Raw genomic sequence first — 12,911 nt, forward strand, 5'->3', positions numbered from 1 at the left:
TTTCAGGCCGAGACCCTTCGTCAGTGAATTGTAGCGTCTGATTTGTGAGCTACCAACAGTGTTGCCACGTGGCACTTCTGCTTCTTGTGGAAGATTAAGTTCTGCAAGAGCCACCAACCCTTGGATTCTTCACCTGAACACATGGGCAGGTCGTGCTGACAGTTTCAACGTATTCCAGCTTGTTCCTTGCAAGTGTTGGCTTTTCTTTCTCTGCCTAGTTCTGTTAGTCTGGTCACAGTCGAGCAAGTGGAGGTTGTCTACTGTAACCTGACCTCTAGTCTTAAAGCTCTAACTGTGAGGCATTTGCTGCCTCAGAATGACTGAGTTTTTTTTTACTTTGTGTAACTATGGTTATACAATAAAGGATAGATGAAAGCAGTGTGGTAAACCATGTATATAGGTTGTAACTGGGTTACCTGTCTGGACACGCCCCTCTGCTGACTGCTCCTGTGGCTCCCCCCACAGATCCCTGAATAAAGGCGATTGTGTCATTGCTCCTCCTCTCAGTCCAGGACAGATACTCAGCATGGACGAGGACCCATTTTATTGTTAGTAAAAGTCTTTCAGTATTTACTCTACTTCCAGTCTTTTGGACTAATTGATAGTGCATCAAGCAGAGCAGTGTTCATCCTAGCACCAAACACATCTGTGCATCACTCCTTTTCTCCGCTTTCCACAGGGATCGGTACACTGTACACTGAATACAGTTTACCAATTTTTCTCTTCTGGAGCATTTTTTAACTTTGCTGATTGTGATGTTGATTAGACAAGGAGAAAGCATGTAGGGTAACATCTGAACACTGGGAGAAGCACTATGCTGTAACCTTGACACCAATGCAATTTCTGGGACCAGAATTAAAAACCAAAAACCCTGGAAATACTCAGATGTCAGGCTGCATCTGTAGGAAGAGAAGTAGAGTCAATAGCTCGGTTTGAAGACTTTACATCAGAACCTGGAAAGAGAATTGGTGCTAGAATGAGTAATATCCCTGATAAAGTAAAACCAAGCTGACAATGGATGTAAGCTGTCCACAAAGTTATTGGGCCATCAAGTGAATGGGAGCAGTTAGAGCATGAGGACAGAGATGAAAGAACAAAGCAAGAGGACTGTTGGAGTGTTGAATTGCAGAGTCTGAGGATATGCCAGGACATCAAACCTGCCATGTCCTCCACTCCCGGAGGGAATAAAAGGAAAAATGGAAATAAGTCGAGACAACGTCACTTGGTGGCAATGAAATGTAGAGTTTCACCTGATTGCAACAGAATCTAGGTTGTTGTGCCAGAGTTAGATTTAAGTATCATTTAGAGATGACTGAAGTGAACAGGAACTAGAAGAAAGCTACAATGCAACCCCTGTCCCCCATCTCCACCAAGCCCTAAATAACTTCATCCACTGATGTTCTACTGAACATCAACACCACAACCAAGATGAGGCGTGAAGTCTGCAGTGAGTTGAGTTCATTCTGGTTTGCATTGAGTGTTATAAATATTCTTGCTTTCCTTCACTGAGACAAGACAGGTGGAAATTGGTGTCATTTCCTGCTGGTTTGGCATGAATGATACCTGCAGAGTAGAAGAGAATTTTGGTATTCCTCATTTGTAAAATGATTTCTTATCTAAACCTGACTGGTTTTTATCAATCGTGTCCCACTCCAAGAAAGCTAATTGCCATCTTCAAAAGAGAGCTTGGGATAGAAGATAAATGTGAATGCCATCACTTCTACCCATAACACTGCCGGTGTTTAGGGTAGCAATGAAGGTCCTCCATCTCTGGTGGTGGTGGTGATGTTCATCGTGTCAGTAGCTCAGTTTTCACTACTGTCAGTCATGCAAGTTCCGGATGGAGACTCAGGAATACCATCGCACTCAGATGTAGAAGGATTCTATATTGCTGTTTCCATAACAACGGTGTTTGACCAGTCAGGGTGGCTAGCCCTGAGATGAACCCCCGAACCTGGAGGACCGGTGGACCGCTCTTAGTCTGTCCTCAACTCTTTGACCTGCTTGGCATGGGTGGCCCTACCAAGCCCTGAATCCAGCCAACATAGCTCTCCGGGTCATTGAGGCACACAAGCCTCCAAACCCTACGACAAGTTTGTGGTCCTCTTGGAGAATGAATGTCCATAATCCATGAATAAAGTGAAAATTCAGTGGTAAAAGAATTATCACTTCAACATTAGGCAAAACCATTAATATATCCATTCCATTCTCATTCCCATCTCTCACTCTCTGGCACACACTCCAGTGTTTTAAAGAAATGTGAATTTTGTTGCATTCTAGGCACATCAGTAGTAGAAAGCTTGACGTGAACGAATCTGTTTCACAAAAAACCCGAGTTGTCTCTGTAGCTTTAAAGCCTTGCGTGATTAGTTAATGAGACATGAGCTCAGTAAACAGTGAAGTTCTTACGTGGCAAAGTAAATTATCATTAGTGGCACACAGTTGTTCATTTACTTCCTAGTGAATGGATTTTTAGTGCCATGCTGTCTCCTCCAATGAATTGTGTGTAGAGACGCGCCGTTTTTAACAAGAAAATCGACTAAAGCATAACTGCTCTTTCTTGTCCAATGTTTACCTTGTGATTAGATTTTTTTAAAGTTTGGGTTTGTAGAATCATGGTGTTTATCAATGGTCCAGACAAAGAGGCTTTTCAAATATTTAAAACTCCTATATTTTGTTCCCTCAGCCCCTGTTAATATCTTGTGTTCTATATGCTGTGCTGTTTAATGTAAGCATATCTGAGCACTGCAATGGTAAATCTATAGCATGCAACATAAAACAACACGTCTGATCCATTTTTACAGCTGGAATGCCTATAAGACAATCGCCAGCAGTTCATTACCACATGCCATAATTGGTCAGTGTAGTTGTTTCATTATTTTTACACTATCATTTGGCTTCAGGATCACATACTGTATACCTTTGGTAGCTTTGATAAAGACCAGTGTCATAGTCCTTACAGCCAGTGGGATGTACATTTGCCACACTATTACATGCAGGCAAATTAATTAGAGCTACAAAAATTCCTAGCACATATTTAAGATCTACATTGCAGGGCGTGAGGCACCCTTTGATAATGGAGGTCTCTATTTGCCATTTCTATTTTTACATTAACAAGCAACAACCATTTGAAAATAAAACACACTTATATACTGCTTTGGCCTGTTTTCAGCTGCCAGGTTCCACACATAGGGTATTTTCAGCATCTCTGCCAAGTTTGTTGCTGTGTGTGTTTTTTTTGGTAGAACAGAGCATTCATCTGTATATTTTTTCCACTTTTCCTTCCTCCATTAGCACTGTTTAAAAGCTAAGAGGGCAAACAAACTGTAGTCCCTTGCACAAATGGCAACTTTAAGGTTGTTTCATGAATCATAGGTACAGTCTCTGTGAGGGAATGCAGCATTAGTGGTGGGTTTTTCCCCCTCGGAGTTGAAGTGTGCAACCATGGTTCAGGAATATGGGATATCTGTCATTTAGATGGTTAACATTTTACTGCTCACCTCCTTAGGGATTTTAGTTACAATCAGACACCTTAACTGCTCGCCATTGTTTGAATTAACGTGTTTACTGCATGCTACAGAAAGGTATTGGAGTTGGTGTGTGAAGGTGATGTGCAGTCCAACAATGGGTGATTGCCTTGGACATCTTTCCTGCGATTGCAAGGCCCTGTTGGACATTGGTAATGTAGAACACTGTCAAGTTCGTCTGCCTTGTTTATTGGTGAGACGGGTGGCGGGGGATCTGCGTGGCCTTGGTTTGCGGCGAGCACTAGGCCACAAGTCGCGGACTTGCACTTTGCAGCGGTCCGGGAGAGAAGATGCTGGAGGCGGTGTAGCTCGGTGGCATCCATGCCGGGTTGGTGGGAGGGGTGGAGGGGTGCTGGCCTCTCCCGTTGGTACTACCCTCCAGGGTTCACATGATGCAGTGATAAGCTGGATAGTGTATGTATGGTCATCTGCTGACTGCTCTGAACTACTTGTTCTTGCCAATAACACCCATGCACTATCAATTTCCAGGACGTGTCACTCATGGACTTGGGCTATTTATGTGTGACTGTATATTTACTTGTTACCTTATATGTGCCTTATGCTGTGTATGACTGTTGGTTATGTGTTTTGCATCTTGGCTCCGTAGGAACATTATTTTGTTTGGCCGTATTCATGGGTATTCATGTATAGTTGAATGATAATTAAACTTGAACTTGACTTATTTCCTTTTAAAATAATACTTCAGTCGATATGTTTATCTTGGTGTCTGCCAGTTGCAGCTCTGTTTTCCTTATCATTACATCCTACAGGAAACATCTACATTTTTCTCAATTTCAGCCAGTGATTCACTTAGACATAGTACTGTTTGGCCATGCAGCTGTCAAATTCTGTGTCACTGTACTTAAGCAGGGTTTAATTTCAACAGCAGAGAATCACAGAAATTTCCATCCATGGCAATACTCCAGGAAAGAGAACCAGACAGAGTGCCAGCAAAGCTGACTGTTCCATTAGTTTCTGGCCATTGAACTAGCAGTCTGGTTGAGATGGAAAGAGACATTTTAATTCAACAACGTTGTAAGTATATTATTCAAATTAATTAAGATAAGTTAAGCCACAGTTAATTGTCCACCTTTGACTTCTTCCGGACCAAATATGAAAACGATCATTCTCCTCGTGTTCTGTAATTTTTCACGGCACTTTACTGTTCTGTTTCTCAGTAAAGTGATAGATGTGATAGATCTAAAGGTGGTGTTGTTCTTATAAAACCAGTTATGATTATTTGTCCGCTGGTCAAACAGGGCTTTCAGCGAAGAGTTTTAAAACTTTTCAAAAATAGTTGCTTCACTGATTTAAACATCCTTTTTGACATTTTTTGATAGTTTTAAAATTTGTTTTATTGCTTCATCTCCTTAAAACAGTAATCCATATGTCATGCATTTATTCCATGTTCTTTTGGACCGTATTTGGGTATGGTATTTGAAGTACTGCATCATGCTGAAAAATCTTTTGAGAGCAGTGAAAGGTTAAACATTTTTCTAATGAATGCTGCATAATTAATGAACTCAATAGGCTCCAACAGTGAATCAGAAAGCAATCTTTTCCATCCACTGAAATGATAGGATTGCGGGTTCTACTTTAATTACTAGTGACAGGCCGGAAATTCCTTCGTCAACATTGACGTTGAAGTTGATCGTTCCACTCAACCTTTACAGTTCTCCTTAATATTTCATGGAAGAGACTATATTTGCAATTTTGCAGCATTCTATTAAGATTGTCCTGTAAAATAAGTTGGAACTGATGGAGGTTGTCACCAAATTCATTTTTCAAGTATTTCAGAATCAATGTACAACTTGCTCTTCAGATGATGGTGGCAATGGACTTGGATATTTTCTGATGATTTGCATCACTCCCCTCACTACTTGGAGGGAGCTGTTATTGTCTGCTCCTCATGGTGTGGGATTAGGTGGCCACTGTCTGTTATCTGTTGACCAATTATCATCCTAAGCGAATGGGTGCAAAACAGCATTCCCTTGGAGTCAAGTTCTGTACATGTTTTCATGCTCCTCAATGGGAAATTAGAACAAGACAATGATTGTTAATGGGTAAAAGAAAGCACCAAAATATCCCCTGTCAAGATGTCAAATAAAATGCAAAATAATCATTTATGGAATATCACATTTCTTCACACATGTAAATAGGTGAATATTTATGGTGATGTTTGAGGTTTAAAAAATGAATTCTATTTGTTTTGTTAATGTTTAGATCAACCTAACCAGCAAGTGTATTATTCACTAAGTCTGTTTAGGAACTGGTACAGCTGAATCCTAACCCTTCTGGGTTTTTTTTCCTTGAGGTTTGCTGACCTCTGCTCTGTTTACAAGGCTGCAAATTAGAGATTACATTCTGATCATTTTTCTTTGAGTTGGCAAAAGATGTTTTCTCTTCGTGGTAGTGGTGTATGTTGAATCTTGAGTTGGGTTGATATAGGTTAGCAAACGTGACTTTGCTTAGAAAATAAAAACCATAATTACAGCATGGGACAGGAAAATTCCCACATTTTTCACTTTTTTAAAATTTAAATTTAATTTAAATACAGAATAAATTTCAGTTTCATTTAAATACAAAATAAATTTCAGTTTAATTTAAATACAAAATAAATTTCAATTTAATTTAAATTTCCTGAGTTTTCACAATTTATGCGCACAAAAACCATAAAATGTCGATAGACTGAAAGGATAATTCTAATTCTTTGCTTATGCAGTTTAAATTTCTATATTATCAACATTCCCTTTCGCTTGCAATTTACTTCCAGCTATTTTTGCTGGATTAGTATCTCATCAAGATGGATTTGAATTGTGCTGACAGTGAGGGATTGTCAGGGTTTTTTGCCTCTTTAATTCTCCCTTCTCCTTTTTACCACAAAGTATGAGGTCCTCCATTTATAGCAACATTTTAAAAATGCAGAACGCATAAGCAATTTGCTAGGAAATTGCTTAGTGGCTTCATTTAAAAAATTGCGAATCTGCAGCGTATGACCAGTGTAAGGTTTGGAATGAGCTCGGTTGATGTCACAAAGAGCAAAGGCTTTACTGGTTTAATATAGTGCTTAATCCATGAGCCCTGTCATACCAGTTGTCTGCACAAGCCGTGTCCCAAGCAGGAAAGGATAAATGTGTGGATTAAAGAATCTACCCTTTCTATCTGCAAGCTGACACACAAACAGGATCTTTCATTTGGCCGTTGTGGAATGAGACTTGGTAACAAGGTGCGTTATTTTTTTTGTTTCTTCTGATGTTTCTTTGGATTAATAATTCAAGCGGTACTTTGTAATAGAAAACCTGCAGTTGTTTGGTTCTGGAGTCCCACTGGGGCTCAGGTGAAACCGGCCTGCTTTGTTTCATGTTTTATAACCAGAGGTCCCGCCTCTTTAACTAAGCTGAAGTCATTTTATCCCAATGCCTGTCCCTAGCAAGCATACAACTGTTGGCTGCTCTCAGAGCTGGGACTCTAGCAGATGGTACAAAGACAACTGGGACAACAACAGCGCATGCGACTACCAAAGGCCTAGCAGGAGAAGAGGTTCGCTGACCTACTCCAGCGACGGTGTCTACGACGGCAGCGATAGCGTCAGAGTTCATGGTCACGACGTTGCAGGAGGGTATGAACATAATTACGAACATTACAGCCATCCAGATTCTGGGTTTGATGAAGATTATCCCAATCGGTATGATCACAGACCTGTGAGAAAATCCTCTGAGTCTGATCTCTCTTGCTCCCATGAAAAGCAGGCCGTGATGACCGGACGCAACTCGGTGCCTCCGCAAGATTACTATGGCGACCCTGGCGTGGCACTTAGGCCATCTGAAGAGGCACGGTTTTATAGGGATCATATGCTGAACAGATCAGCGCCGAATTATGGGATGTCAAGTGGGAGAATGTCTTGGGACCACTCACAGGGGAGGCCTCCCCCTCCTCCTGAGGTAAACCGAGTGTACCATGATCCTTCTGGGAAGCTGGTTCACGACGGACAGAAAATACGCAGCCGAGACCCTTCTCCCGCCAGGTATGGTGCTGAAACCCCTCTCCCTCGTTACGGGGCTGAACCGCCACCTTTTTCTGGTAAACAGATGTACACTGATACCACTGGTCGGCCACTGGACTCCACCAACGCACGACAGATTACTCCAACGTGCTTAGTGGTGGATCCCGCCATTGGGTCTCGGTGTGAGAACAGCTTGGATAGAATGCTGTGCCCTGTCACACTAAACCAAAGCCGTAGGCCAGGAGGGACAACTCGAATGATGTCTGAATACGGCGCACACAGGGACGGTTTAATTTCAAAGCCTGTTTATGATGGTTATGACAACACCATGCTGGCCCGCAGCCACCTTCCCACGGGAATCCCCGGGCAGGACAACAGAGCTGAATTTCTGGCGCTGCTGCGCTCGGAGGGTTTATCGGAGAGCACAATTGCAAACCTACTGCAGCAAGGCTTCGATTCGACCAGCTTCCTGGCCGTGCTGGAGGAAAATGACATCAAATCTGTGGCCCCGAACCTGGGTCAGGCGCGATTGCTGTCGCGGCTTGCCCACAGTTGCAAAGCGGACGCGCAGCTGCGGCAGGAGCTGCAGAGCAGTGGCGCCCGCATGAGAACACGCTCGAACAGCTTCAGTCACAGGAGCGAGCTAATGCGTAATGACTATGGAGTTCCAGCAGGCGTGGTCCCTCCTATGGATAATGCCAGTGCTCAGCATCTACCAATGGCTTTGCAACCAATGTCACCCAGGCTCGCCGAAGTGAGCCGCCGGCCATCCAGTGCCCCATCCCAACACCTCCTCGAAACCGCTAACTATGGGTCCTCTGGGTCTGGAAGACTTGGGGGCCATTTTCCAAGCCTGACAGGTTACAACGGTCCCGCCCCAGTGGGGCTGCAGAACCTCCGATCAGGGCCTCTCTACCTCGCTCAGTCCGGAATAGCAATGAATACACAGCAGGCCACTCCGAATCCAGGTCCCAAAACTGCCTACTCTACTACCTACACTGTGCCCATAGAACTGATGACGAGGGAGCGCAGCTCAACCCAGTCCCTTATGCACAGCCCTCACAACAGTCCTCGGATTCTTCGCAAGCCAGGAACGCAGGTGGAGGCCACACTGGTACCTACAAGCTCGGCTTACCAGCTGGTGAATGCTGCAAACCCAAAAGTGACCAGGCGGACTGGACCTCCAGTCATTGTCTCTACAATGGCATCACCTGAACCAAGTAATGCATTTTTTACATTCTAGCTGTGTTTGATCTATGTGCTATCACTCCTACTTAAATGCTTTTATCTCTTGTTTTTTTTTTATCCTTGTGAGGCAAAATGGACTGAAACCAGAGGCTGATTGATTTTCTTTTGCATTTTATGGCCATTGTTTTTGTTTCACTGTTTTGACACGTTATCAAAAAAGATTATTGAAAATCCCTGTGTGTGCCAATCTGCATCTTCTCAATTAATTAGGTCAGTTGTCTTTCTATTAATGCAATAATTTGTGTCAAGGTGGGCCTGTTCACTATATTATTGTAGCATGCAATTCTCCCTGTAGAGAAATCAGCAGCCATCATTATGATACAGAATATTTCTATCCTGTAGGTCAAGTATTCATTAGACCAGCTCATATGTGTCTATAAACTGATCCTCTTGCCATTGTGGTTTCATTTATTTGCTACAGAAGAGACTAAGGCTGATTGTGTTCTTATAACACATTGTTACGTGAGCTCTCAGTGTTGCATCTATAGATTTGTATGCTGCAGAACAGTAAAATAATCTAAAAATAATTAAAGAAGCAATTATCAGTCAGCTTTAACATGTATAATAAAATAGCCATTTGTTGAAATCTTTTATCGGACAGGAAAGAAAGTCAAGTTTTAAGCAATATTTTTGAAGAAAATGCATTTAATGTATTATAAAGATAGCAGTTAATGACTAACAGTACTGGGCTTCATACCACTTTTGAATTATTTCTGTGCATTGGTTAATGCACTCATATTAAATTCTTACTTCCTTACTTACTGCCCAATATGCCACTGACGTTTAGGGCAGCAATGAAGGTCCTCCAAATCTAGCAGTGTTCAGGGCTTCCTTCTTCATGTCAGTAGCTTCCTCTCAGTTTTCACTACTGCCAGTCATGCAAGTCCTGGGTGGAGACTCAGGAGTAGTATCGCACTGAGATGTAGAAGGATTCTTCATTGCTGTTTCTGCAAAAATTTTGTTTTACCAGTCAGGGTTGTTAATCCTGAGCTGAACCCCCAAACAAGGAGAACTGGTGGACCGCTCTCGGTCTGTCCTCTACCCTTTGACCTGTTTGGCTTGGGTGACCCTACCAAGCCCTGACTCCAGCCAACATAGCTCTCCAGGTCATTGAGGCATGCAAGCCTCCAAAGCACAACAAGTTGTGGTCCTCTTGGAGGATTAAATTCCTGCCTGCCCTTTATTAATCCAACGATAATAACTGTGTTAAAATAATGAACTAAGAATTTAACCTCAGTGTTAGCCAGTACCAAAAATATCACAAAGAAAATTAATGTGTGTAAGCATATTGATTAAGGTTTGCATCTGGATTCATTTAGAAGTCTCCTTCAATTATCTCCTACAGGACATCAGATTTATTTTATTGCGAGGGAAAATGTCAAATAAGCAATACTGAATGATTACCTATACCATAACAGAAAACTGATTCTCTGTGGTTTATTGAGGTACAATGCCTGCTTTCTTTGTTTCCCTGGCAGGAAGCATGTAGTCTATTTTAATTTTTCTTTGAGAAGTGTGGTTGAGCAGGAAAATAGTCAGTAACCTTTGATAGACCTGGCATTGCATGTCTTAAGAGAACTAGCTACTAGACAAATAACTAAATGTAAAGGTGGTTAGTTACACTCTGTCCAACATGAAGGCCACTGTCCATGGAGAGTTCAGAGAATTGGCATTCAAATAGGAAAATGCTATGAGACATGACTACACAATACTGTATGAGTCATATCGGAACGCACCTACTTTTTACCAGATAATCTTGTTAGATTTTTGAACTTCAATTTCCCCCAATTATTCAATTGGGTTGGTGAAAGGTCTTCCCAAAATAATTTTAACAATAGTTGGACATACTTCCAGCCACACCCTTTCAAATAAACTATGTGCCGTTTTTAAGTTGCAGTATTACACAGATTTCCTGTTGAGCAGGCTGTATCTTGGACATTATGAAGTCATGGGCATCTCAGTAATTCCCCCCAGGTGAGTATTAAGCAATAAGTGATTGAAAGTTGGTTGTGATATGGTACGGCAGAAGGTATTTTTGATGGCAATCTATTATTCAGAAACTAGAATTGATGAGAGGATGTATCTACAGATCTTTATTAATCTTTGCTGTAAATTTTCTTTTTTAAGCAAAGTTCAATGCTAAGTAAATCATGGCAACTCTATACCACATGGGAAATAATTGAAGAACTCACAAGTAAACCCATAGAGTCAGGGGCATTTCAGGACAATGGACTGAACAGGATGAAGGCTAGGGAATGTACCATTAGACCATAAGATGTAGGAGTGGAAATAGGCCACTCAGCCCATCTATTCTGCTTTGTCATTCCATCATGACTGAATTATTATCCCTCTCAACCCCATTCTCTAGCCTTCTCCCCGTAAACTTTGACGTCCTTACTAACCAAGAACATATCAACCTCCATTTAAATATACCCAATGAGTTGGCCTCCACAGCTGGCTGTGGCAATGAATTCAACGGATTCTCCTTCCTCTGGCTAAAGAAATTCCTTCCCATCTCTGTTCCCATCTCTCTATTCTGAGGCTGTGCCCACTGGTCCTAGACTTGCCCACTATAGGAAATATCCTCTCTGCATCCACCCTATCTAGGCCTTTCAATATTCGATAGATTTCAAGGAGATCTCTCCTCATTCTTCTAAACTGTAGTGAGTACAGGCTGTGAACTATAAAATGCTCCTCATACGTTAACCTTTTCATTCCCCGAATCATGTAATTTTCACAGATAAGGGGCACAGAACTGCACACATTTACTCCAAGTGAAATTGGATCAAAGCCTCAGCATTGCATCTTTGCTTTAATATTCTAGTCCTCTCAAAATGAATGCCAACATTGCTTGTGCCTTTCTTGCCAATGTACCACTGACTCAACCTATAAGTTAACCTTTAGGGAATCCTACACAAGGACTCCTAAATCCCTTTGCATCTCTGATTTTTGAACTTTCTCTCTGTTTAGAACATAGTCTATGGCATTATTCCATCTACCAAATGCATAACCAAATACTTCTCTAACTATATTCCAAATGCCACAACTTTACCCATTCTCCCAATCTCTTCAAGTCCTTCTGCAGACCCCTTGTTTCCTCAACACCATCTGCATCTCCACCTATCTTTGTATCATCTGCAAACTTGGCAGCAAAGCCCATCAATTCTGTCATTCAAATTGTTGACATATGAGGTGAAAAGAAGCGGTCCCAACACCAACCCCGGTGGAGCACCACTAGACACTGGCAGCTAACCAGAACAGACCCTCTTTATTCCAACTCTGCTTCCTGCTGGTTAGCCAGTATTCTATCCATGCTAGTATCTTTCCTGTAATACCATGGGCCCTCATCTTGTTAAGCTGTCTCATGTGCAGCACCTTGTCAAATCCACTGACCCACCCCACCCCCCTTTATCTAGCCTGCCTGTTATTTCCTCAAAGAATTCCAACAGATTTGTCAGGCAAGATTTCCCCTGAAGAAACTGTGCTAACTTTGGCCTCCTTTATCATGCTCTTCCCCATACCTTGAAACCTCATCATTAATAATCAATTCCAACATTTTCCCAAACACTGCAGTCAGACTAACTGGCCTGTAAATTCCTTTCTTCTACCTCTCTCCCTTCTTAAAGAGTGGGGTGACATTTGTAATTTTCCAGTCCTCCAGAACCATTCCAGAATCTAGTGATTCATGCAAGATTATTACAAGTGCCTCCACAATCTCTTCAGCTGCCTCTTTAAGAACCCTGGGGTGTAGTCCATCTGGTCCAGGTGACTTACCTACCTTCAGACCTTTCAACTTCCCAAACACATTCTCCTTAGTAATAGCAACTGCACTCATTTCTGTCCCTGGCACTTCGGAATTTCTGGCATGCTGCTAGTATGTTCCATAGTGAAGACTGATGCAAACTACTTAATAAGTTCATCCACCATTTCTTTGTTCCCTATTACTACCTCTCCAGCATCCAATTCTAGCCGTCCGATATCTACTCTCACCTCTTTTAATCTTTATATTACTGAAAAAACTTTTGGTTTCCTCTTTGATATTATTGGCTAGCTTACCTTCATATTTCATCTTTTCTCTCCTTATGGCCTTTTCAGCTGCCGTCTGTTGGTTTTTAAAAGCTACCCAATCCTCT

At 42.0% G+C, this 12,911-nt stretch overlaps 1 protein-coding gene across 8 annotated transcripts in view; it reads left to right on the forward strand.

The window, feature by feature from the left end:
* The window catches only part of LOC140185779 (C-terminal-binding protein 2-like), a 371,042-nt gene that overhangs the window by 170,996 nt on the left and 187,135 nt on the right, over positions 1–12,911 (forward strand). For 4 of the 8 annotated variants that reach the window (XM_072239426.1, XM_072239423.1, XM_072239427.1 and 1 more), the window contains exon 1: positions 6,944–8,750. The exons of 3 other annotated variants lie outside the window; for them this stretch is intronic. In XM_072239426.1, the coding sequence (XP_072095527.1) occupies positions 6,944–8,750 (1,807 nt within the window). Of the gene's footprint in view, positions 1–4,424; positions 4,563–6,943; positions 8,751–12,911 lie in introns of those variants that run through there. One more of the 8 variants, XM_072239432.1, reaches the window with a different exon arrangement.

Source organism: Mobula birostris, chromosome 21 (genome assembly GCF_030028105.1).
Source record: "Mobula birostris isolate sMobBir1 chromosome 21, sMobBir1.hap1, whole genome shotgun sequence".
In the NCBI taxonomy this organism is placed as follows: Eukaryota; Metazoa; Chordata; class Chondrichthyes; order Myliobatiformes; family Myliobatidae; genus Mobula; species Mobula birostris.